We start from the raw sequence: 22,962 nt of genomic DNA, 5'->3' as shown, positions 1-22,962 counted from the left end.
CGGAGCTTGTTGTTGCGGAGGTACAGACGGAGGATCTTGGCGATGAGCATCATCGGTAAGCGGTCTATGTGGTGCGGTATTAGCATACTCGGGAGCTGCGTCATCTAAATAAGAGGAAAGGAAAACATCTTCTGCGGTTCTGGGATGCCCCTTGGGATGTGCTTTTATCGGAAACAATGGGGGTGGCAAGTCTTTTGGTATTTCCGGAGTAGCCTTAGGTAACCCTTCGGCCAGAAGTGGATACATACCATTCATAAGGGCGTTTCTTTGTCTATCTATTTGTTCTGATTTTACTCGGGTACCTTCCTCAATTAACAGATTTTCTCGGACTTTATTTGAATTCTCCTTACCCTTATCTTCCTGTCTGAGTGCTTTTTCTGTACGTCTATATGATTCTTTACGCCATAATTCAATGGCATCTTTCTGTGACTGTCTGGCTTTCCTTTTCCATAATTCTTCTTCTACTCTCATGATGCAATCTGCATCCCAGGTCCCCACTGCGGGCCATCTCTGACTCTCTGGTAATTCTTTGGTGTAGTCCACCCATAAATCAAGAAATAATACGGCATCTAGGCCATGCTTATGATACATAAAGTACCCTGGAGTGTCCCTCGGTGGGATGGGAACAGCTTCTTCGAGTACCCCTTTTCTAGTTTTGATCTGTCTTAGTTTCGAAAAGAGCGGCATTTTTAGACCTTATTACTAGAACACACTTTATACAAAAAAACACAATAATGAACAGTCATTCACACCACAGTATATAGAACGTATTTCAAAACATTTAACACTTAACAGTTTTACGAACAATGATAACTAATAGAAAACTAGTTACTGACATTATACTGACACTAGATAATACTTATTTATATGCAAAACATACTATATATACTGCTAAACAGTACAGATACACTGCTAAAACAGTGCAGACCGGATTTGTGTACCCAAACCCGTCTTGACCGGCACAGACTATGTGCACGTAAAATGCCTCCCCGGTAATGGTACTCACCGGGTAGCTCGGAATGGAAGGCCTCGGAACGGAACTGAAACTGGACCGGACTGGACTCGACTCGACTGGACTCGGAACTTCGGAACCTGGCGGGTCTCTGTATACCTCGGATCTTGCTCTCTCAGCTAGGCTCTGGTCGGGATACTTCGCACTTCTCACCGCCTCGTCTGGGTGTTGATCGCAGCCTCAGTCGTCCCCGCTTGGCCGGAAGGAGATACAGGAAATCCTGCAGGTACGCGTTTTTGTCCGTTCAGCTGTGGCAGGAGACCGGGCCTGCAACGCACCACCGGCGCGTGAGATGAGAAAGTGTCCCTGTTCGGGCGCCAATTTATGTGGTAAATATTTCGTTACCGGTACTATTTTTTTATGCGGTAAAGTCTATTAAGAACAACTCAGTAAAATGAGAGGCAGAATCCGTGGTATTAGAGGTTTTAAAAAGGCTTTATTCCTATACAAAGGAATACAATTCGAATTGTAGGCATTCTATTCCATCACCACGAAAGTTCAGGAAGGAAGGGCATATATTATTGACAGATAAGCAGTTTTATAGAAAATACATTACAATGAAACAGATGCAGGAGGCGTAACAGCTGATAAAAGGTGCATACGTAGCTAATAGAGGGCGTAATTTAATAAACGTCATCATACATGATGTCACAAGTGGGTGGATCCATAGAAGAATCCTGCAATGTCAGCAGAAATAGTTGGCAGAGATGCGCGCGCAGCCGCATGACGTGTGATTGACGTGCAACTAGAGGGTGAAGGGGACTTGACATTTAGCTCTACATGTGGAGACAGAAGTCTGGGGTTATGTCAACCTAATCCCAAATCATATCTAATATCCTATGTTTAAAGAACTGTGTTATCCAAAAAGAGAGGTCTCTTAGGATAGAATCTTATTCTATACTGACTATACTGACTGTTAGTGCGTGTACAAGCGTCTAAGTGTCTACACTAGATGCGAGGGGGTAGGAATATTCCATGGTGACGGGGCTATGAATTACTTGCATGAGGGCAGCGAGGCCTGGCCCTGTGCACGGTAGCTGGAGGAATGTTTACCTAAACTACTAGACAGGAATGCATCGGATGAGGAGCGAAGGAGATAATCTTGAAGGTGCAATACAGTTTTTGGCAGGCGACGGGCTGGATCAGGCACCGTTAGCCGCGCAGGGAGTAGGACAAAGTTCATGGTCACAGATGCAGGCTCAGACTGGAGCTTTCAGAGGCAGAAGGCAGGAAAAGGCTTGATGACAGAATTCGGGCCTACTCGCCTGAATCTGTAAAATGTGGAAAGTGAACCACATAAAGTCGGTGGCCTTTCATACTTAGGAAAGGAATATCTGACCCATTCATGGTGGATCTGAAAGAGGACATGTTGACGGTGGACGCACATATATTTGCGTCTTCAAAACTGGAGCAGGAGGGAACATACATGTACGTATAACATGTACATGGAGCCGTTGGGGTCTACGATAGGGGACATAACTGATCACAAAATTCATATTTCCTCAGGGGACTAGCCTCTCTGTTAAGAGATGTGACCAGGGTGACAACTTTATTCAGAACAAGCTTCACCAATTAATAGCTAATGAATGTGGTGAGGTACTGGCCTCTCTGTGAAGAGCTCTGTTCAGGGCTCTTCAACAGACAGCTTTCACTTTGACCAGAGTTCACAGAGAGGCCACTCCCCCTCCAATGACATCTCCTAATAGCTGGCCAAGCCTCTTCTACATAGTCTTTTCTGCACTAGTCTGATCTCTTCACAGACAGTATACCATTTTATTATTATTTTCAACCTATTATGTTACAACTATGTAGAAGCTTCAACTGAAAACGTTTCCATTTCTTCTCATACTGATATTCAGTTTGTATTTGTATTGTTTTAGGTGCTGCTTTTCTCTTTAGCAAACATTATTACTATGCCTGAGTGAAATTTTAATTATACCGGAGTTACTGGAGTAATGTTAGTCATTATGCACTACTGTTATGATGCGAAATTACTGAATTTACGTGACTAAGCCAGCATGAGTAATTAAGAGTAATTTGTGGCAAACATCCTACTGCAGGAGCACAGGAACAAGCTAAGAGACAGCGGGTGGCTGCTGGCTACTGCTGTTTGCATCCTGTAGCATTTGGTGCTATTTTAGTGCAAAGGGCACATTTTGAACTAAGAATATTGCGCCAAATTCTGCAGTATTCTTCTCACGTAATTACACATAATTACGAGTACTTTCTCGTAATTTTGCAGTAACTGTGAGTAATTACACTAGGGAGAATTACGCCACTTACTCCCACTCTTAGGGGCATATTAACAAGCCAGGCGATAAAATTATCGCCGCTTTAGCGGCAGAAAACTGCTGCTAAAACGGAGATAATGGGCTTGATAATATGCTCTAAGGAATTCCAATTGAAGCCCATGTTAGATGTCCTTCACATCTAACATGGGTTTCAATTGGAATTCCTTAGAGCATATTATCAAGCCCATTATCGCCGTTTTAGCGGCAGTTTTCTGCCGCTAAAGCGGCGATAATTTTATTGCCTGGCTTGTTAATATGCCCCTCTATTATTACATACACATACTCAGTTTTCTAAAGCATAATCCTGCAAAATAACACGCATATCTACATGTATGTACTCACCGTACCCCCACCCCGTGTATGTACATATTACCCTTCTGGCGCAAAGCATACCCTGGTGCCGTGCCGTACCCCCAGCGCTATGCGCTGGGGGTACGGGGCGTACATACACGGGGTGGGGGTACGGCGTGTACATACACGGGGTGGGGGTACGGCGCATACATACAATGGGTGGGGGTCCGGCGCGTACATACACGGGGTTGGGGTACGGTGCGTACATACACGGGGTGGGGGTACGGCGCGTACATACACGGGGTGGGGGTACGGCATGTACATACACGGGGTGGGGGTACAGCACGTACAGGTGCGGGGCTGTGCTACGGTGTTGGGATACGGTGCGGAGGGGGGGGTACGGTGCTGACATATGGGGTACTGTGCTGACATGTGCGGGGTGAGGGGGGTTGTACGACTCGTATCCCGGCACAAGTGTACCCGTGTACATGTGTGCTACAGCGTTCGCTCCGTACGGGGCCTTTTACCTGCGGTTGTGCATTCGGACGGGCGGTACGGATCGTACTTGCACGCTCGGACTTCTGTTTTACGATTTGCACGTAAAAATGTCCGGCTCCCTATCGGACACTTTTCCCGACGCTATTCGGACGTAAAAATTGACGTCTCCCTCTCGGACCATTTTCCCGTCGCAATTCGTATGTATTTTTCACGTACGCAGTTTGTACGGTACTTGTACGATTCATACGTGAAAATATACGGATACGAGTCGTACGCAAATTTTTTTCCCCGGTTCGGAATTGGCACCAATATGTCATGAGTTGCCTTAGGTTCGTGTACATTGATATATTTCCCTGCCTCAGGAACTTGTATTACCAGCAGGAGGTCCCCTTTTTCTTTACGTCATATTTCTTATTCACCACATGTTACTATTATAAAAGAGAATTTGCATATTTTTGTGCTAGGTTTAAAAACTTTTTTATTTTGTGGGTGCAAAAGGGAATGTCTTCTCGCTCTGGAATATGTCAACGTTTCTCTTAAGGTTGGTCATCCTCATCATGCCTCTGCCACTGGAATTGAGATGAGATCTACTCAGGGAATCTGTATTTGACTCACGAATAGCGAGCTTACCTGGATGTCACTCGTGGGATGAATATTTTAGTTGAAGACCTAGATTATAGAACATTGAACAGAAACAATCTCTAAACATTCTCTTGGTTAATTTCATCACTTAAGGAGGCAATCATTTGGTAAACATAATTTCGAAATAATAAATTGTCTAAAATGTATCACTTTCTTTATGCTTGTAGATTGGCCTGGAAAACAAGTAAATGTCTCAAATCAAATGATATTGGAAGGGCGAACTCTCAACATGCACTGCTCAGTGGACAGTTCCCCGCCTGCCAGCCTCACCTGGATAAAAGGAGGAGAAACGAAATTAGAAAAAGATGCCATTAACAATCTAACACTGAGGCTCTCAAACGTAACATGCAAGGACGAAGGGCAGTACTGGTGCATTGCAAAGAACAAACATGGCCTGGCAAACTCTTCCGTATTCATCAGTGTGCTGGGTGAGTAATTGGTCCTCTGGAAGCGCGTTCGAGACATGACTTACATGGAAACATTTATAGCTTGTGATCAGGACTGGGGTTTGCCCTCATGGCACCCTGGAGAAGCCTGCAAGAGAGTAAGGCTAACAATGGCAGTACAACAATACAAAAGGCAGACAGTGCATTGCCACAGTACAAACTACATGTAAATAGTATACTTCCAATTGAGTGGGGTGAGCTGTTGTAGATCATACTGATGAAGCCCTTGAAAGCCAAAGAGAGCCTTTACTAGGGAAGGACGCCCTTGCATTGTGACATGGAGATTGGGGTGGCTGATGGTAGTAGGGAACACTTGAAGTGTTCAGTAGACAAAACATAACAGCAAGTCATAGGCAGTTTGGGGCGCAGCCTCAGGGGAACCATCAATCCAGAGAGAAAGAGACTTGGGATACTGAAGAGTCATCAGAACTCCTGAGCACAGTTTTCTCCGGGGTGCTTCTTCCAAGGTCGAACCCCTGTCATCATTGATCTGAGGTTCCGATGGTGCCAACCACCAGTTGCAGCATCAGTGGACCTCTGGGTGGACCTCCTACATCAGTGACTTTGTCTAGACCTTATCTGTATCTATCAGCAACAGTGCGTCATTCTGTCCTGCCCCACACCTCCACAGCGTCCACAAAGAAACAAATACATGAGGCTCATCTCGCAAACCTTGCATTTGATACCTGTGAAGAAGGCATGTCATGCTGTTCGGCAATATTTTTTATCTAGAAACAACATAACGGCAATTGTTTTTGATTTCCAATGTGCCTCACGCAGGACCTCACTGCAGTCTCTGTAGTGAAGTAGGATTACAACTGGGGGCAAAATTACTCCTTGGAGTGGGATTCCTTCGACAGGCTCTCTTGATTGAAAAGATTGGGGACAGTTTGGCAGGGGTGTTAAGCACCAGATATAGTTTTCGAGGTAGGTCACTACATCTTGGCCCCCTCGGCTAGTCCTACAATGCATATATTACTTCTTTGTGATCGGGCCTCTTCATTCTCTGCCTGCCCTTCAAGGAAACACATCTTGCTAGCAAGCTCTGCCAGTTGCTTCTTGGCATCTGGTTTCACTCACTCATTGTGGCTACTGAGGAGCATAGGCAGGAAGGTGCGAGTCAGTATTCCATGGGCACTGAAGCCCGAGTGCTTGTGCAGGTGGAGCAAGCCACGCGCAAGGTTGGCCACATCATTCAGCTCTGGTGCAGCCCAGGCTCATCAGGCCCAAGTGACTAGGCCGTTGCACAGGGCAAAACGTAAAAAAGAGGGTCTTTTTCTTGTGTTCCCTCAATACTGAAGTTTATGGTCAACGTTCCTTTAGAAACAAACTTTTATACAACCAGAATTGAAATAAAAGGGGCTTAGTCCTGTACTTCTTTAGTGCTAAGGTCTATAGCAATGGAACGCGCGATGGAGGGACTGTTCCCCTAAGCAACAAATAGGCAAGATCTTAGACCCTAACAGGGCCATACTGTACCGAGAGCACCATACAAATCTGTGAAAACAAATACGGCTACACACAAATTTGTTTTTTATAAAAGGAAGCGCTTGCTATAGACCTTAGCACTAAAGAAGTACAAGACTAAGCCCCTTTTATTTCAATTCTGGTTGTAAACTTCAGTATTGAGGGAACACTAGAAAAAGACCCTCTTATTACGTTTTGCCCTGAAGAAGTCCGTAAGGACGAAACGCGTTGGCTACGCTGATTTTAAAGAAGAAATTAAACAAAGAAACTTGAAACAAAACCTGCTGAATGGAATGATATTCTTCGTTATGCAATATTGTATTTTATAATGATTGTGTGGTGTGCTGGATCACAGTGCTTGGTTTATGATTTATAGGATCCTATATCCTAGGAGGTTTAGAGGTATTGAACCTCAGATCCTTAGCACCCAAAAAAACTAGCACAGACTTTGACCCCACTGAATGATAGGTGCAGTCACTATTGCCTCATACCTCGTTTCCTTTGTGCATGGTCATTCCATATTGGCCCCTGAGAGTCCAATAGGAAGTTAGAATAATATCAGTAGAATCCATAATTCAAGCTCCCCCAGCAATTCCGCATTTTGGCCTGGACGTTCACCCAAATATTTCAGCAGCTTTCAGGGATCTCTTAATACTCATAGGGCCAGTCATTGCTGTTAATGGCCTCACTGTAATTAAGTAGCCACACTTGATGAAGGTTCCTAATTTTTAGGTCTACCATGGCAGACCGGCCAACGATTGATAGTCAGAGTGGGACTGATATTGTAAGAAAAGTTGACAACATTCAAGATTTGAGCTAAAGGAAGTTCCCTCATAAGTTAATACTTTGCTCTTCTGTCCATTCCGTATAACTGACATGGGCGCTGGGACAAGCAGGTTGTTAGGAAGTGCACTGACTGTACACGACACAGAATGTGTGCAGTTAGTTCCCCCTTTGAGTGGGAGGACTGGAGCCCTGAGGACAACCTGGAGTCTCATGACCATTGGGCAGCGATGCCTCCTCCACTAAGGCAGAGGAGCATCTCCCCACAGGGAAAATAAAGTGATAATAAAACCATGTTATTATCATTTCATTTTTCAGTACTTGCTCTGTTATATTTCTTTTAGGTGCGTGGCGGGGTTGGGCTGCCCACAGAGCAAGGGTGGGAGTGGTGGGCACTTTCTAAGTGCACATAATAGTTTGGCCGGTTTCCAGGTTAACACGCCCACATTATCACGCAAGCTTTGGGTGTAGGCATCAGGAAACCTGTAAACAGTATATATGTATCAGTTATTCCACAAACTGTAAAATAAAGTAACGAAGAAAGCAACGCTATCTCTCTTTAAATATTTCTCCCTTTAATATATGATCTCTTATACCCTTTTTCCCTCCACCTAGTCTTGCTAGCTCATACGCTTTATTCTATTATATTTCTAGCTCTTTTGTCATAGTTTAAGATAACCTCACTCACGCTATTTCTGTTTGAGGAAGAAGACCCTAGTTTGTGTCATGCTTAACATTAAAGAGGATGCTGGCTATTTGGATGCAGTGTTCTGGAAGTAGCATGTAAATAAGGACATTATACAACTCAATATCTTTCTTTCTCTTTTCAGAAATGGAATCTCCAAACCAGCCGCGTGCGGCCATCATTGGGGGAGTGGTTGCAGGTCTGGTTGTCCTGGCTGGGGTGTGCTTTTTGGCCGGAGTGATGTATTGCAGAAGGTAAGATCCTCTTTTTCGAATTTGGACAAAACGTTTTCCCAAATCCACATTTATATTCTCTAATCCTTTGCGTAAATCAGTGACACTCAGATCCGCCCTGTCCCAGTGGACAGATTCCAGTCTCTGCCTGGGGCAATTAGTGTAAAGTGTTCTCTATGGGAACACACACTCATGCATGTGCATTCAAACCCTCATGCATCCACACATGCACCTTCAGGATGCTGCAGTTCACAAACGCACCTAAATCTATACAAGCCCTCACACTAATGAAAAGCCAAATCCTCATCATGTGCATTCATACATTGAGGCATGCACATTTAATCTTGTGTGACAACACATGGCTAAGGGGATTGGGTCCCTTAGCCACGTGTTATCACAGAAGATTGAATGTGCATCCAGACTCGTATACATGATCTTATAAATTGTTAAGCATGTGCATTTAGACCCTGCAGGTTCTGCAGCACTGCATGAGCTTACAATTCCTCATGATTGTGAAAAAATATTTCGCTCACAAACTCTTAAGAATTCGCATTTTATTATACAATGCATTAGACATGTGTATGCAATTCTTGTGCATGTGCGTTCAGTCATACGGCATATCCCTAGAAACATGCACTCATGTTTTTTAATCAACTGCACATGCATATAAACTTATAGGCATGTACATAAAAACTTCCATGCATTTGTGTGTGCACTGCAACTCTTATGCATTTATCTGCTGAAACATCATTTAGGGCCTAATTATGGCTAGGGCCTAATTATGATGGACCACCGAATCCACAGTGGCGGTGCGGACACCGCTGCTCAGGCGTTCCAATTGCCCTATTACAGGTTGTGTGGTCGGACAGCCTTAGAACCACTACAACCATCCCTTGCAGTGTTGCGGCGGTCTTGAGGCCGAAATATGCTTGGCTGTGCAGCTGCAGCACTGCCAAGCATGGTACGAGTTTCCCCTACGTCACGGTTTGCATGGCAGTGAGCCCACAAAGAAAAACTGTGGTGGAAAGGAAAAAAGGGGGTCCTAAAGGGCCCTCTGTTGCATCATGGCCATGGGGTTCATGCACCCACTTTCCTGCACAGTATGGAGTTTACAGTCCATGCCGTGCAGCATAGGTTTTGGCATTCCCATTGCAGTGCCTTTTTAATATGCACTGCTGTGGGAACGTCAAAGGACCGCCAATGAAACTACGAGATTACTTGTAATCTGTTGGGTGGACAGGGATAGAGTATGGTGTTCCTTGATTGGGGCGCTGGAGTGGCGGCCTGCCCTAAGACTGCCAAACTCTGAATAAGGCCCTTAGTGTTCAGAAATCAACGTGCATAATGGCAATCCATGTTTTTAGACCACCAGTCAGGCCTTCACATAGATATCCAGTAGAAGTCTTGCAGTTAGTTTTATTTATTCGTTTGTATTATTCTTTTTTATCCGAAGGGCCATGGATTAAAAACATTACCACCAATTTTGCCAGTAGAAACGTTTGGTCACTTGATTTTCTCAAGGCTACAAATAACATATACAGATATAAGTGTGTTTATTTAATAGTGCAACTGCAGATTTATTAGATATAAGATATATTCAATGAAAAAAACTAAGATCAAACTTTTGTTATAGTTAGGAAAATGTTATTTTTACTTTCAATACCAACCAAACATTTACTACACAAACATTACAAATTCAAAATCTATAGTTATACCTTAAATATATAATATACGTACCACCTTTAAATTACTATAACTTTGCTTATTATTTAGATACAAATCAGACTTAAACTACACACACATTAGAAATTCTAAAGTTATACTTATACCTTTAATTTATGAGACAACTTTAAATTATTAAAACCTGCACACCTCCATGCACAGTAAGGGTGGGGGAGTGCTCCGCTCTGCCCACGAAGTATACGTAGTGCTGCCTGCTTCGTGGTCCACGAAGTAAGCGTAGCAGGCAGCACTACGCACACGGCGTGGCAGAGAAGAGCTGCCCGCCACCCGCCTCCCGTCCGCCCTCATGCGGCATCCCAGGGCTCCCGCAACTTCTTCCTCACAAATGCGCATGAGAAATGCCCGCGCATGCGCATTTGTGAGGAAGAAGTTGCGGTTGCACCAGAAAGAGGGAGCCCCGTGACGCCGCACCTCAGGTAAGGAATTTTCATACTTTAAAATAGTTAAAATTATTTTAAAATGAGGGCGGGCGGGAGGCGGGCAGCGCGTAGTGGGGCTACTCGGAGCGCGCGATGCACAGTGAATTCATCTCTGTAGCAACACCAGAAGTGGAGTTGCGTACTGTGGAATAGCTTAGAGTGGAGTGAAATAGTGTAGAGTAGAGTGTCATAGAGTGGAATGCCATAGACAGGAGGGGCTTAGAGTGGAGTGGTGTACACTGTAATAGTGTACAGTGGAATGGTGTAAAGTGGATTGTGCTTCAGTCGAGTGGTGTAAAGTGGAAAAGCATATAGTGGAGTGGCAGATAGTGGAGTGCCGTAGAGTGGAAAAGCATAAAGTGGAGTGGCGTAGAGTGGAATACCTTAGAGTCGAGTGGCATATACTGGAATAGCGCATTTTATTTATAAAGTTTTATATAGCGCTAGCTAGACCCGGGGGAATCAGAGCGCTTTACATACACAAAGGAAAAGTTGAACTACATCGTATGACATGAGGATGCATAAAATATATAAGCAAAGACATCACACTTAAATATACATTGAAGGAGTGAAAAACGCAGGTGGTTGAAACAGTCAGATGACCCTCATCCGTGAAAGTCAGAGTGAGAGGGGTGACCATTAGTCTATTGATGCCTAGGTTGGTTGACTTTTTCAGAGGAGCAGTAGTTTCAGATCCTTTTTGAAGCAAGGGAAAGAGGGGTTGCATCTGAGGTCAGTAGGGAGTGTGTTCCATATCCTGGGAACATTACCAGAGAAGGATCGGCATTGGGTCGCTTTCCTTTTCAATTTCGGGGGGATGAGAAGTGAGTTGTTGCTTCTCAGAGTTCTTGATTTTCCTGCTTTAACCAGTTTGTTGTTCAGCTAATTGGGGGATTGGGCGTGGAGGGCCTTGTGTGTAATGCAGGCCAGTTTGTAAACACATCTGCCTTCCATGGGAAGCCAGTTGAGTGATTTGAGGGTAAGTGTGATGTGTTCAAATCTTTTTCCACCAGTTATGTGTCGAGCCGCCATATTAAGGACTGACCTTAGTGGGGCAAGGTGAGCTTTTGTTGCACCTGTTACGATGGCGTTCCCGTAGTCTAGTTTAGAAAGGACTAGGGATTGTACAATTGTCTTAAAATCATCCTGGAGAATGAAAGGTTTAATTTTCTTGAGGTGTTATAGAGAGTAAAGTGCACCTTTTTCAGAGTTCTTGATGTGGCCTTTGATTTGACAGGTTCTTATCCAGGGTAATGCCTAGTGATTTCACTGAGTCAGATAGGACAAGGGGGCAGTTTAGAGCATCAAGATTCTTGAGCCAGCCTTGGATAGGACAGTGGTAACTTTTCCGGGTTCAGCTATAAATGGTTTGCGTTAAACCAGGTTTGGATCTTTGTTAGCGTGGCATTGAGGTGTTGGACATCCTTGGGTGATTTGATTTCCTGGTATATTTGAGTGTCATCTGCATAGAGGTGGTATTGAATCCTTGCTTGCTTCAAAATAATTTCAAGGGGTTCCATGAAGAGATTGAAGAGGGATGCTGAGAGGATCGATCCTTGCGGGACTCCAAGTTTGACACGTGTTGGTGCAGAGAGGCAGGAGTTGATTTTAATTTGTTGCGAACGGTGCTGAAGGAAGGAAGTGAACCATTTTAGTACAGTGCCATTAATACCAGAGCGCCTCTTCAGAGTCTCAAGTACAGCTGGATGGTTTATTGTGTCGAATGCCGCTGATAAGTCAATAAGGATGAGGAGACAGGCCTCCCCTTCATCTATGGCTCTGTGGATATCATCTGAGATATTGAGCATCGCTGTTTCAGTGCTACAACCTTTCCTGAAACCCGTATAGCGGAGTGCATACATTAGAGTGCCATAAAGTGGAGTGGCATACAGTGAGCAAGCGAAGAGTCGAGTGGCATACAGTTGAGTGGCGAATAATACAGTAACGTGGCATAAAATCGAGCGGTGTAGTGTACAATGGAGTGTCATACAGTAAAATAGCATACAGTTAATTGCCATACAATGGAATAGTGTTAAGTGGAGTGACGTACAGTGTAGCGGCAAGTAGAGGAGTGGCATAGAGTGGAATGGCTTACAGTGGAGTGATATAGAGTGGAGTGAAGGGGAATAGCATAGAGTGGAGCAGCATAGATATTATGAGCGTAGACTGGAGTGCAACACACTGAAACAGTGTACAGTGGATTAACATACAGTAGAGTGGCGTAGAGTAAAATAGTGTAGAGCGAAGTAGCATAGAGTGTAGTGGGGCAGAGTGGAGTGGCCTAGACTGGAATAGCGTACACAGACTGCAATGGCATAAAGTGGAGTAGTGCAGAGTGGAGTGGAGTTGCTTAGAGTGGAATAGCATTCAGTGGCATAGGGTACAGTGGATTGGCGTACAGTGTAGTGACGTAGACTGGAACAGCATACAGCAGGGAGGCATAGAGTAGAGTTGTGTACATTGAAGTGGCATAGAGAGTTCACTGACAAAATATCGAAGTTAAAAATATAGAAGTAGAAAATATTGATGCAAAAATATAGAATGCAAAAATATCGACTCCCTATACTTAAACAGGTAAGTACAAAAATATTGAGAAAAAAAATATTAATGTAAAAATAGTTGTACAAAATATTGAATGTTATATACATATATAAAATCAATATTTAGCAAATATGTTAAATAATAAAATTATTAAAGAGTAACTTTAATATAAATAAAAAAATAATAAACTTAATTAAAAAAGTTAAACACACATGCATAATAATTCATATATATTTCCTTTAAAATAATTATAAATAAACTAGTAATTTTAATTTATTTTATCCTTTTATAATGATATACACATTTACATATGTATATAATATATTCACTGAAAAAATCATAGGTTTCAGGGGCGTTATAGTTAGCTGGACTTTTCACTCGTACAAAACCATTGAAATTCCCCCTTTATAGTTAGTTCAGCTAACTATAACTCGCGCGCCCGCAATGCACTGCTGATGACGTCACATATTACATCTCTCATGACATGGTCAGTGACATCACTCATGACATCACTGATGACATCTCAAATGACATCACTGATGACATCACTGATGACATCATCCAGTGAATGTGTGTTTTCTGAATATTACATATGTTTTATATATGTATATCTCAAGGTCGATGGAAGAATAAATGGGTATATAAGTGTCTAAATGGATGATTTGTTTTTGAAAAATTGATTGTATAACTGACTGATTAAGTGTATCTTAGTGAATACATGGCTTAGTGAGTAATGTTTAAATATGTAAATATCTGTATCAGTCTCTCACTTTGTGTATAAGTGTCTGCATGGGTTGGTGAATAGCTACATGAGTTTCTATATAGGTTATTAGTTGGTTTTTTGAGTATCAGTATGAGTGTCTCTATGGTTCGGTGGGGGGTATTACGTAGTGCATAGGTGCATGAATGAGTGACTCACTTTTTGTATGTGTTGAAGACAGCATGTGTACAGGACTGTATGGGTGGATGAGTGTGTGCATGGGTGTATTAGTGAGTGAATGACTGTCTCAATAGTGTCTTTATGAGTAACTACATATGTTTTAAACTAGTATATGTGACTATTGGTGTATATAAGTGAGTATATGTGAGAGTGAGAGATTGAAAGAGTTCCTGTATGAATAGGTATGTGTTTCTATGAGTGATTGTTTAAAAGACTAAGTATGTGTAAGTTTCTGTAGAAGTAAGTGTGGTGGTGTGTGTATAACTGTATATGCAAGTAAATGGATGTTTGATTCTTTATTAGCATGAGTGACTATGTGTGTGAGTAACTCTATGGATGAGTAGCGTTGTGTAACAGGATGTATAGGTGTATGAGTACATATGATGAGTGAGTACATGTATGAGTGACTGTATAGGACTGTTGGTGAATGAGTGGATGTGTATGTGGATCTTAGAATTACTGAATAGGTTGTTGTAACTGATATTGGTATGTCCATTGTTTTGAAAATTGTAGTTTCTAATTTTGAATGTGTGTATCAAAGGTTATATTATGGGGAGAGGAGGTCTGCCACTCTATCACAAGGATGATGTCATCAGTGATGTCATTTGAGGTGTCATCAGTGATGTCATGAGTGATGTCACTGACCATGTCATGAGTGATGTAATATGTGACGTCATCAGCAGTGCATTGCGGGCGCGAGAGTTATAGTTAGCTGAACTAACTATAACGGGGGAATTTCAATGGTTTTGTACAAGTGAAAAGTCCAGCTAACTATAACGCCCCTGAAACCTATGGTTTTTTCAGTGAATTTCTAAGGTTTTTTAAATGCTAATTCCTAACTATAACGTGCCTGAAACCTATGGTTTTTTTCAGTGAATTTCAAAGGTTGTTTAAATGCTAATTTCTAACTATGCCTACAGAGATAGGACATGTGAAGAAAGAAGAAAAAACGCACAGAAAGAAATAAAAGAAATGCAGAAAGAAGCAACAGAAGTCCTCAAAGACGAAGAAATGTGCAGGAAGAAGGATAACGTGCAGAAAGAACAAACAGAAGAGCAGAAAGAAGCCTTGTTGCAAAATCATCCTGTACCCTCAACTTTTTCAGATGGATACTGGTGGTAACTGAGTCTGACTAACCAGTCCTAGAGCCCGTGCTATGTTAAAAGACACTCAGAATACAGTGAAAACACCTACATACACTAGGGAACACTATGCGTTGGGGTCCTCCTGTGATCAGCATGACCTCCTCTTTAAGCCCCTAGTATATAATAGGGCAGGGGATTAAAACTACCTCTTAAAACACGCTACAGGGCGTGTTTGCACACGTCACCTCAGGCCCCGCCCCCTCACTTCCCCACTGTGTAAACACGCCCTGTGGCCGTTTTAAGTTGGGAGATTAGGTCCCCTTGAATCCTGAGGGTCCCTAGGGTCCAACTAGACCACTAGGTACCTCCAGTTAGGGCCACAGAGCTGCATTGCAGAGAGATGTAAAAAGGGGCACAGCCTAGACCACCGCGCCTAGACCACCTCTCTGCAATGCAGCGCAGTGGAGCTTACTGGAAGCACCTGCTGGGCTAGTTGGCCCCCAGGGTCCCTCAGGATTGAAGGGGAATTATTACCCCAACTTAAAACGCGCCACAGGGCTTGTTTGCACACGTTAACTAAGGCTCCGTCCCCTCCCTTCACCACTGTGTAAACACGCCCTGGGGCCGTTTTTAGTTGGGAGATTAAGTTCATTTGAATCCTGAGAGTCCCTAGGGTCCAACTAGCCCACTAGGAACCTCCAGTAAGCGCCACAGAGCTGCGTTGCAGAGAGGTGTAAAAAGTGGCATGGCCTGGACCACCTCTCTGCAACGCAGCTCAGTGGCGTTTACTGGAAGCACCTGGTGGGCTAGTTAGCCCCCAGGGGCCCTCAGGATTGAAGGGGAATTATTTCCCCAACTTAAAATGCGCCATTGGGCGTGTTTGCACACGTCACCTCAGGCCCCGTCCCCTCCCTTCCCCACTGTGTAAACACGCCCTGTGGCCGTTTTTAGTTGGGAGATTAAGTTCATTTGAATCCTGAGGGTCCCTAGGGTCCAACTAGCCCACTAGGTACCTCCAGTAAGCGCCACAGAGCTGCGTTGCAGAGAGGTGTAAAAAGTGGCACGGCCTGGACCACCTTTCTGCAACGCAGCTCAGTGGCGCTTACTGGAAGCACCTGGTGGGCTAGTTAGCCCCCAGGGGCCCTCAGGATTGAAGGGGAATTATTTCCCCAACTTAAAACGCGCCATAGGGCGTGTTTGCACACGTCACCTCAGGCCCCGTCCCCTCCCTTCCCCACTGTGTAAACACGCCCTGTGGCCGTTTTTTAAGTTGGGAGATTAAGTCCCCTTGAATCGTGGGGATCCCTAGGGGCAAAATAGCCCACTAGGTACGTCCAGTAAGCGCCATTACAGAGAGGTGTAAAAAAGGGCACGGCCTGCACCACCTCTCTGCAACGCAGAGCAGTGGCGCTTACTGGAAGCACCTGGTGGGCTAGTTGGTCCCCAGGGTCCCTCTGGATTGAAAGGGAATTATTTCCCCAACTTAAAACGTGCCACAGGGCGTGTTTGCACACGTCACCTCAGGCCCCGTCCCCTCCCTTCACCACTGTGTAAACGAGCCCTGTGGCCGTTCTAAGTTGAGAGATTAAGTCCCCTTGAATCCTAAGGGTCCCTAGGGTCAAACTATCCCACTAGGTACCTCCAGTAAGCGCCACAGAGCTGCGTTGCATAGAGGTGTAAAAAGGGGCGTGGCCTCTGAACACCTGTCTGCAACGCAGCTCCCTGGCGCATACTGGAGATACCTGTTGGGCTAGTTGGCCCTCAGGGACCCTCAGTATTGAAGGGGAATTAATTCCCCAACTTACAACTGGCCAGGGGGCGCATTTGCAGTGTGCTGCAAGGAGGGGTTGTGGCCTCCAGCGCAATGCCGGTCTTTTATTTATTTTACTTTTTTAAGAAGGAGGGCTGTGTGGCCCCACTTCTTTTTCTAATTTACTGGCTCTGGGGACCCCATCCCCGAGGGCCTGCACCCTATTTTTTTTTGTTGAAAAAAATAAATTTGGCCCTCCCAAGGCCTTAATCGGCCCCGGGGACCCCAACCCCCGGGTCATGGCCTTTTTTTTTTTAAATTCTTTAGGAGGTGGGCTGCGTTGCCCCCCTCCTCAGGCCACTTATGGCCCCGGGGACCCCATCCCCCGGAGCCGGCCTTTGTTTTTTATTATTTTAAAAATATATCTATTTATAGAAACACCTAGGACATGCTGGACAAACCGTATGTACCTATCACCATGACGATTTGCGTGACATTCATTAAAAGGCGACTATGCATAGAATGAATCCACATGGAATGTATTTACACCGCTAGTGAAGCTCTGACGTGTCTGACGCCCTACCGTGCCTAATCCTGGCGCCCCCGCCGGTGGGTACTCTCCAAGTAGACACCCTTGTTGTTAATTTATACAAACATGGGTAGCTATTGACGGGCACATTTAATATACACGCACACCAAGCCATTCAAAGGGGATTTGACAAAAATTCGACCAAACTATGCAAGAAACCCCCCTCACGGTTAATAAAACACACATCCACCGCCGGATGTGTAATACTTTTTTATTTTACTCTCTGGAAAGGAGACAAACCTCACTTGAGAGTCACAGCGTGCTCCTGGCTGAGCCCAATGCTGTGTTACACCTACCAGTGCCCGCCGATTGCCTCACACCTCTGTTTTGTATTCCACCAGCTAGTGTGTATGCTATGACACTCTCTAGCCCATGTGCACTGTAACACCACCCCGTGAATATGTCATGCCACACTTGCCTTCGCACGGGTTATATTGTCCCATCTAACGTGCCTTCCTCGATGCCTATGTTATAACGCACAGCGCTATGCCATACATATTACAATCAGGGATCCATATCTTTGTCACAGTGCATATGCAATGTTACACTCCCCAGCACATATTTTATATTACAACTTTAGAGACTAGTTAGGTTACACAACACTGCCCTGTGCATATTACACTCCAAGGCGCAGATCGCATAGCACGCGCTAGTGCCTGTGCTATCTTGCGCTCTCCAATGAATCTGTCATTGCGCACAATGTATTGCATATTATATTTCACGCCCTGGTTCATCTTATATCACACTTTTTGTTGCATAGTTTATACCATATACTATATCTAGTTTTCATTTTCAATCGTGCTCTCAGGACTATGCTCTATATAACACTAGACCACTAGGTACCTCCAGTAAGCGCCACAGAGCTGCGTTGCAGAGAGATGTAAAAAGGGGCACAGCCTAGACCACCTCTCTGCAATGCAGCGCAGTGGCGCTTACTGGAAGCACCTGGTGGGCTAGTTGGCCCCCAGGGTCCCTCAGGATTGAAGGGAAATTATTTCCCCAACTTAAAACGCGCCACAGGGCTTGTTTGCACACGTTAACTAAGGCCCCGTCCCCTCTCTTCACCACTGTGTAAACACGCCCTGTGGCCGTTTTTAGTTGGGAGATTAAGTTCATTTGAATCCTGAGAGTCCCTAGGGTCCAACTAGCCCACTAGGAACCTCCAGTAAGCGCCACAGAGCTGCGTTGCAGAGAGGTGTAAAAAGTGGCACGGCCTGGACCACCTCTCTGCAACGCAGCTCAGAGGCGCTTACTGGAAGCACCTGGTGGGCTAGTTAGCCCCCAGGGGCCCTCAGGATTGAAGGGGAATTATTTCCCCAACTTAAAACGCGCCATAGGGCGTGTTTGCACACGTCACCTCAGGCCCCGTCCCCTCCCTTCCCCACTGTGTAAACACGCCCTGTGGCCGTTTTTTAAGTTGGGAGATTAAGTCCCCTTGAATCCTGAGGATCCCTAGGGGCAAAATAGCCCACTAGGTGCGTCCAGTAAGCGCCATTACAGAGAGGTGTAAAAAAGGGCACGGCCTGCACCACCTCTCTGCAACGCAGAGCAGTGGCGCTTACTGGAAGCACCTGGTGGGCTAGTTGGCCCCCAGGGTCCCTCTGGATTGAAAGGGAATTATTTCCCCAACTTAAAACGCGCCACAGGGCGTGTTTGCACACATCACCTCAGGCCCTGTCCCCTCCCTTCACCACTGTGTAAGCGAGCCCTGTGGCCGTTTTAAGTTGAGAGATTAAGTCCCCTTGAATCCTAAGGGTCCCTAGGGTCAAACTAGCCCACTAGGTGCCTCCAGTAAGCGCCACAGAGCTGTGTTGCATAGAGGTGTAAAAAGGGGCGTGGCCTCTGAACACCTGTCTGCAACGCAGCTCCCTGGCGCATACTGGAGATACCTGTTGGGCTAGTTGGCCCTCAGGGACCCTCAGTATTAAAGGGGAATTAATTCCCCAACTTACAACTGGCCAGGGGGCGCATTTGCAGAGTGCTGCATGGAGGGGGCGTGGCCTCCAGCGCGATGCCGGTCTTTTATTTATTTTATTTTTTTAAGAAGGAGGGCTGTGTGGCCCCCCTTCTTTTTCTAATTTACTGGCTCTGGAGACCCCATCCCCCAGGGCCTGCACCCTATTATTTTTTGTTGAAAAAAATTAATTTTTCCCTCCCAAGGCCTTAATCGGCCCCGGGGACCCCAACCCCCGGGTCATGGCCTTTTTGTTTTTAAATTCTTTAGGAGGTGGGCTGCATTGCCCCCCTCCTCAGGCCACTTATGGCCCCGGGGACCCAATCCCCCGGGCCGGCCTTTGTTTTTTATTATTTTTTTAAAAACATATATTTATAGAAACACCTAAGACACGCTGGACAAACCGTATGTACCTATCACCATGACGATTTGCGTGATATTCATTAAAAGGCGACTATGCATAGAATGAATCCACATGGAATGTATTTACACCGCTAGTGAAGCTCTGACGTGTCTGACGCCCTACCGTGCCTAATCCTGGCGCACCCGCCGGTGGGTACTCTCCAAGTAGACACCCTTGTCGTTTATTTATACAAACATGGGTAGCTATTGACGGGCACATTTAATATACACGCACACCAAGCCATTCAAAGGGGATTCGACAAAAATTCGACCAAACTATGCAAGAAACCCCCCTCACGGTTCATAAAACACACATCCACTGCCGGATGTGTAATACTTTTTTATTTTACTCTCTGGAAAGGAGACGAACCTCACTTGAGAGTCACAGCGTGCTCCTGGCTGAGCCCAATGCTGTGTTACACCCACCAGTGCCTGCCGATTGCCTCACACCTCTGTGTTGTATTCCACCAGCTAGTGTGTATGCTATGGCACTCTCTAGCCCATGTGCACTGTAACACCACCCCGTGAATATGTCATGCCACACTTGCCTTCGCACGGGTTATATTGTCCCATCTAACGTGCCTTCTTCGATGCCTATGTTATAACGCACAGCGCTATGCCATACATATTACAATCTGGGATCCATATCTTTGTCACAGTGCATATGCAATGTTACACTCCCCAGCACATATTTTATATTACAACTTTAGAGACTAGTTAGGTTACACAACACTGCCCTGTGCATATTACACTCCAAGGCGCAGATCGCATAGCACGCGCTAGTGCCTGTGCTATCTCGCGCTCTCCAATGAATCTGTCATTGCGCACAATGTATTGCATATTATATTTCACGTCCCGGTTCATCTTATATCACACTTTTTGGAGCATAGTTTATACCATATTCTACATCTAGTTTTCATTTTCAATATGCTCTCAGGACTATGTTCTATATAACACTGCGTCCACCTACCCTTTTCACGGGCATTACATTTTGCGATGGGGGTGGAGGGTCAGCGGGTGTTTCTGCCAAGTGAGCCCGGAGTCACAGTCACAAACGTCCTCTTCTTCCTGAATAAAAGTGAGATTATGCTGCATACTTTTTCATATTTTAAGTAGTTCGCACAGACACACATTTTAAAAACAATAAAGTTCCTAATACCCACCTTCTCTGAACAGTTAGCTTGCTGCCCCATCCACCTGCTCCCTATCCTCTGTTGTCTGAATCCATTGACTAGCCTCCTCCCTCCTGCCATGCATGGTCTGATGTGCTGCCACTGCCCTCCATTTAGCATGATGTACCAGTCCACTCCACCTGCCCTCCATTGCCCAATTCTATGGCCCATCATTGACCTTCTGCTTAGCCGCTGTGCATAGCTTGCTGCCCCTATTCTCCTTCCCCCTGCCCTCCGATGTATTTGCGCATGCCCCTGCTCCATCCTTTTTGCCCACCATGTTCCATGGACCTGCCACTCCTATCTACTCTGAGTGTTCTGTTGAGCTGCAACTCCCATCCCACCTGCCTAGCATTGTCAGATGAATGTAACCTGTCCCTGCCACCTCCACCCTGCCTGTCCACATGCCATGCCCCTATCCCCTTCCTCCTGTCCTCCATGGTCCATTTTACTGCCACACCCTTATGCCCTCCCTGGTCTGTTGTGCTGCAACTGCTCCTACTGCCTGCCCCGCGCGGTCTGTTGTGAGGCCCCTTCCCCTGAACTCTCTTGTCTGTGCCCAGGTCCTGACCCTCCCTTCTATCCTCCATGGTCCTTTGTGCATGCCTCTTCACCCTCCTTCTTGCCCATCATAGCCATTGTGCTGCCACTAACCCTCCCGCTTGCCATGCATGGTCTTCTGTGCTGCCATGGCCCCTCCCACCTTCCCTGTGTGGTCAGCTAGCTGCCCCTGACCCCCTCCCACCTTCCCTCCATGGTCTGTGTGTATGGCTTCATAGTCTCATTGTTGCTCTCCATGGTGTGTCTTGTTTATAGTGCCCATCCTGCCTGACCTCCATGGTCATCTTGCTGCTCCTGCCTGCCCCCTTGCCCCCAGCCCTCTGTTTCCATGTGCAGACCCCTATTCCCTCCCTCCTGGCTTGTCTGTTCCATTGTAATGCCCCTGATCCGTCCCTCCTGCCCTTTATGGTCTGTTATGCTGCAGCTTTCTCTCTTGTCTGTCAATTATGGTCAGCTAGCTACCATTGCCTCTTTCCCCTCTGTTCTCTGTTGTCCATGTGCATGGTCCTGTCCCCTCCCCATTGCTTTCTATGGATTGTTGTGCTGCACTCCCATCCCGCATGCGCTGTGTGGTGTATTGTGCGGCTGCAAACCCTGATGCCTGCCCTGTAGGGTCAGTTTGGTGCTCCTCTCCAGGTCCCTCCTGTCCTATCCGAGTCCATGTCCCTACCCCAATTCCTCCTGCCTACCATGATCCAATGTACCATATTTGCGAACATTTTGAACTTGGTAAGAGGGAGATTTTGAAAAAAAAACTGGGGTTTTGATGTTTCCCTTTACATTGAAAAAGAGGAGATTGTAGACAGGAGACAGATCAAATAAAGCCCATTTGAGCTTAAAAACATTGGACGTTTCCTGGCTGAAATGGGTCTGTTGGCATGTATGGTTGTACTACCACTGCCTCTTCCTTCTGCCCACAATGGTATATTATATTGCCACAGCCTCTCTTGCCAGTCCTGTATTGTTGGTTTGTTGCCCCTGCCCCCCTTTCCACTGCCCTCCATAGTCTGTTGTGCTGCCACTGCCCTTCCTTCCTGCCCAGTGTGGTCAAATTGTTGCCTCTGCTCTCTCCTACCTGCCTTCAATTTTCAGAGTCTGTGCCCCTGGCCTCTGCCTCTCAACAATATCCCAATGAACAACTAGATTGCTAACATTCTATATTTAATACAAAAGTGTGGAACGCCTGACGTCATCTTGATATAATCAAAACTGTAATACCTAGAGTATTTCCTTTAGAAATTACATATATGAAAGGGTCTTATTTGCATCAAAATTATGGTTAGTGCTCTAAAAAACTAATATGAGGACATATTTTCTGAGTTTTCAAATAGCGGCAAAGAACTTTTAAATTATTTGTAATCTTCATTTTTTTCATCCAGTTGACCCCTTGATTAAATGTTGCACCTAGGGGAGAGGATGTGGTGTTACTTTCAGAGCTGCAGACTTTGCAACTGGGGA

General features: G+C 45.4%; 1 protein-coding gene across 7 annotated transcripts in view; it reads left to right on the top strand.

The window, feature by feature from the left end:
- LOC146809005 (sialic acid-binding Ig-like lectin 13) overlaps window positions 1–22,962 on the top strand; it is a 550,981-nt gene that overhangs the window by 487,659 nt on the left and 40,360 nt on the right. For all 7 annotated transcript variants that reach the window (XM_085615789.1, XM_085615786.1, XM_085615790.1 and 4 more), the window contains 2 exons: window positions 4,902–5,162; window positions 8,261–8,369. In XM_085615789.1, the coding sequence (XP_085471915.1) occupies window positions 4,902–5,162; window positions 8,261–8,369 (370 nt within the window). The remainder of the gene's footprint in view (window positions 1–4,901; window positions 5,163–8,260; window positions 8,370–22,962) is intronic.

This window comes from Triturus cristatus, chromosome 7, assembly GCF_964204655.1.
Source record: "Triturus cristatus chromosome 7, aTriCri1.1, whole genome shotgun sequence".
Lineage (NCBI taxonomy): Eukaryota > Metazoa > Chordata > Amphibia > Caudata > Salamandridae > Triturus > Triturus cristatus.
Note: the sequence above shows the minus strand (reverse complement) of the source record. Positions and strands in the feature narration are given on the sequence as shown.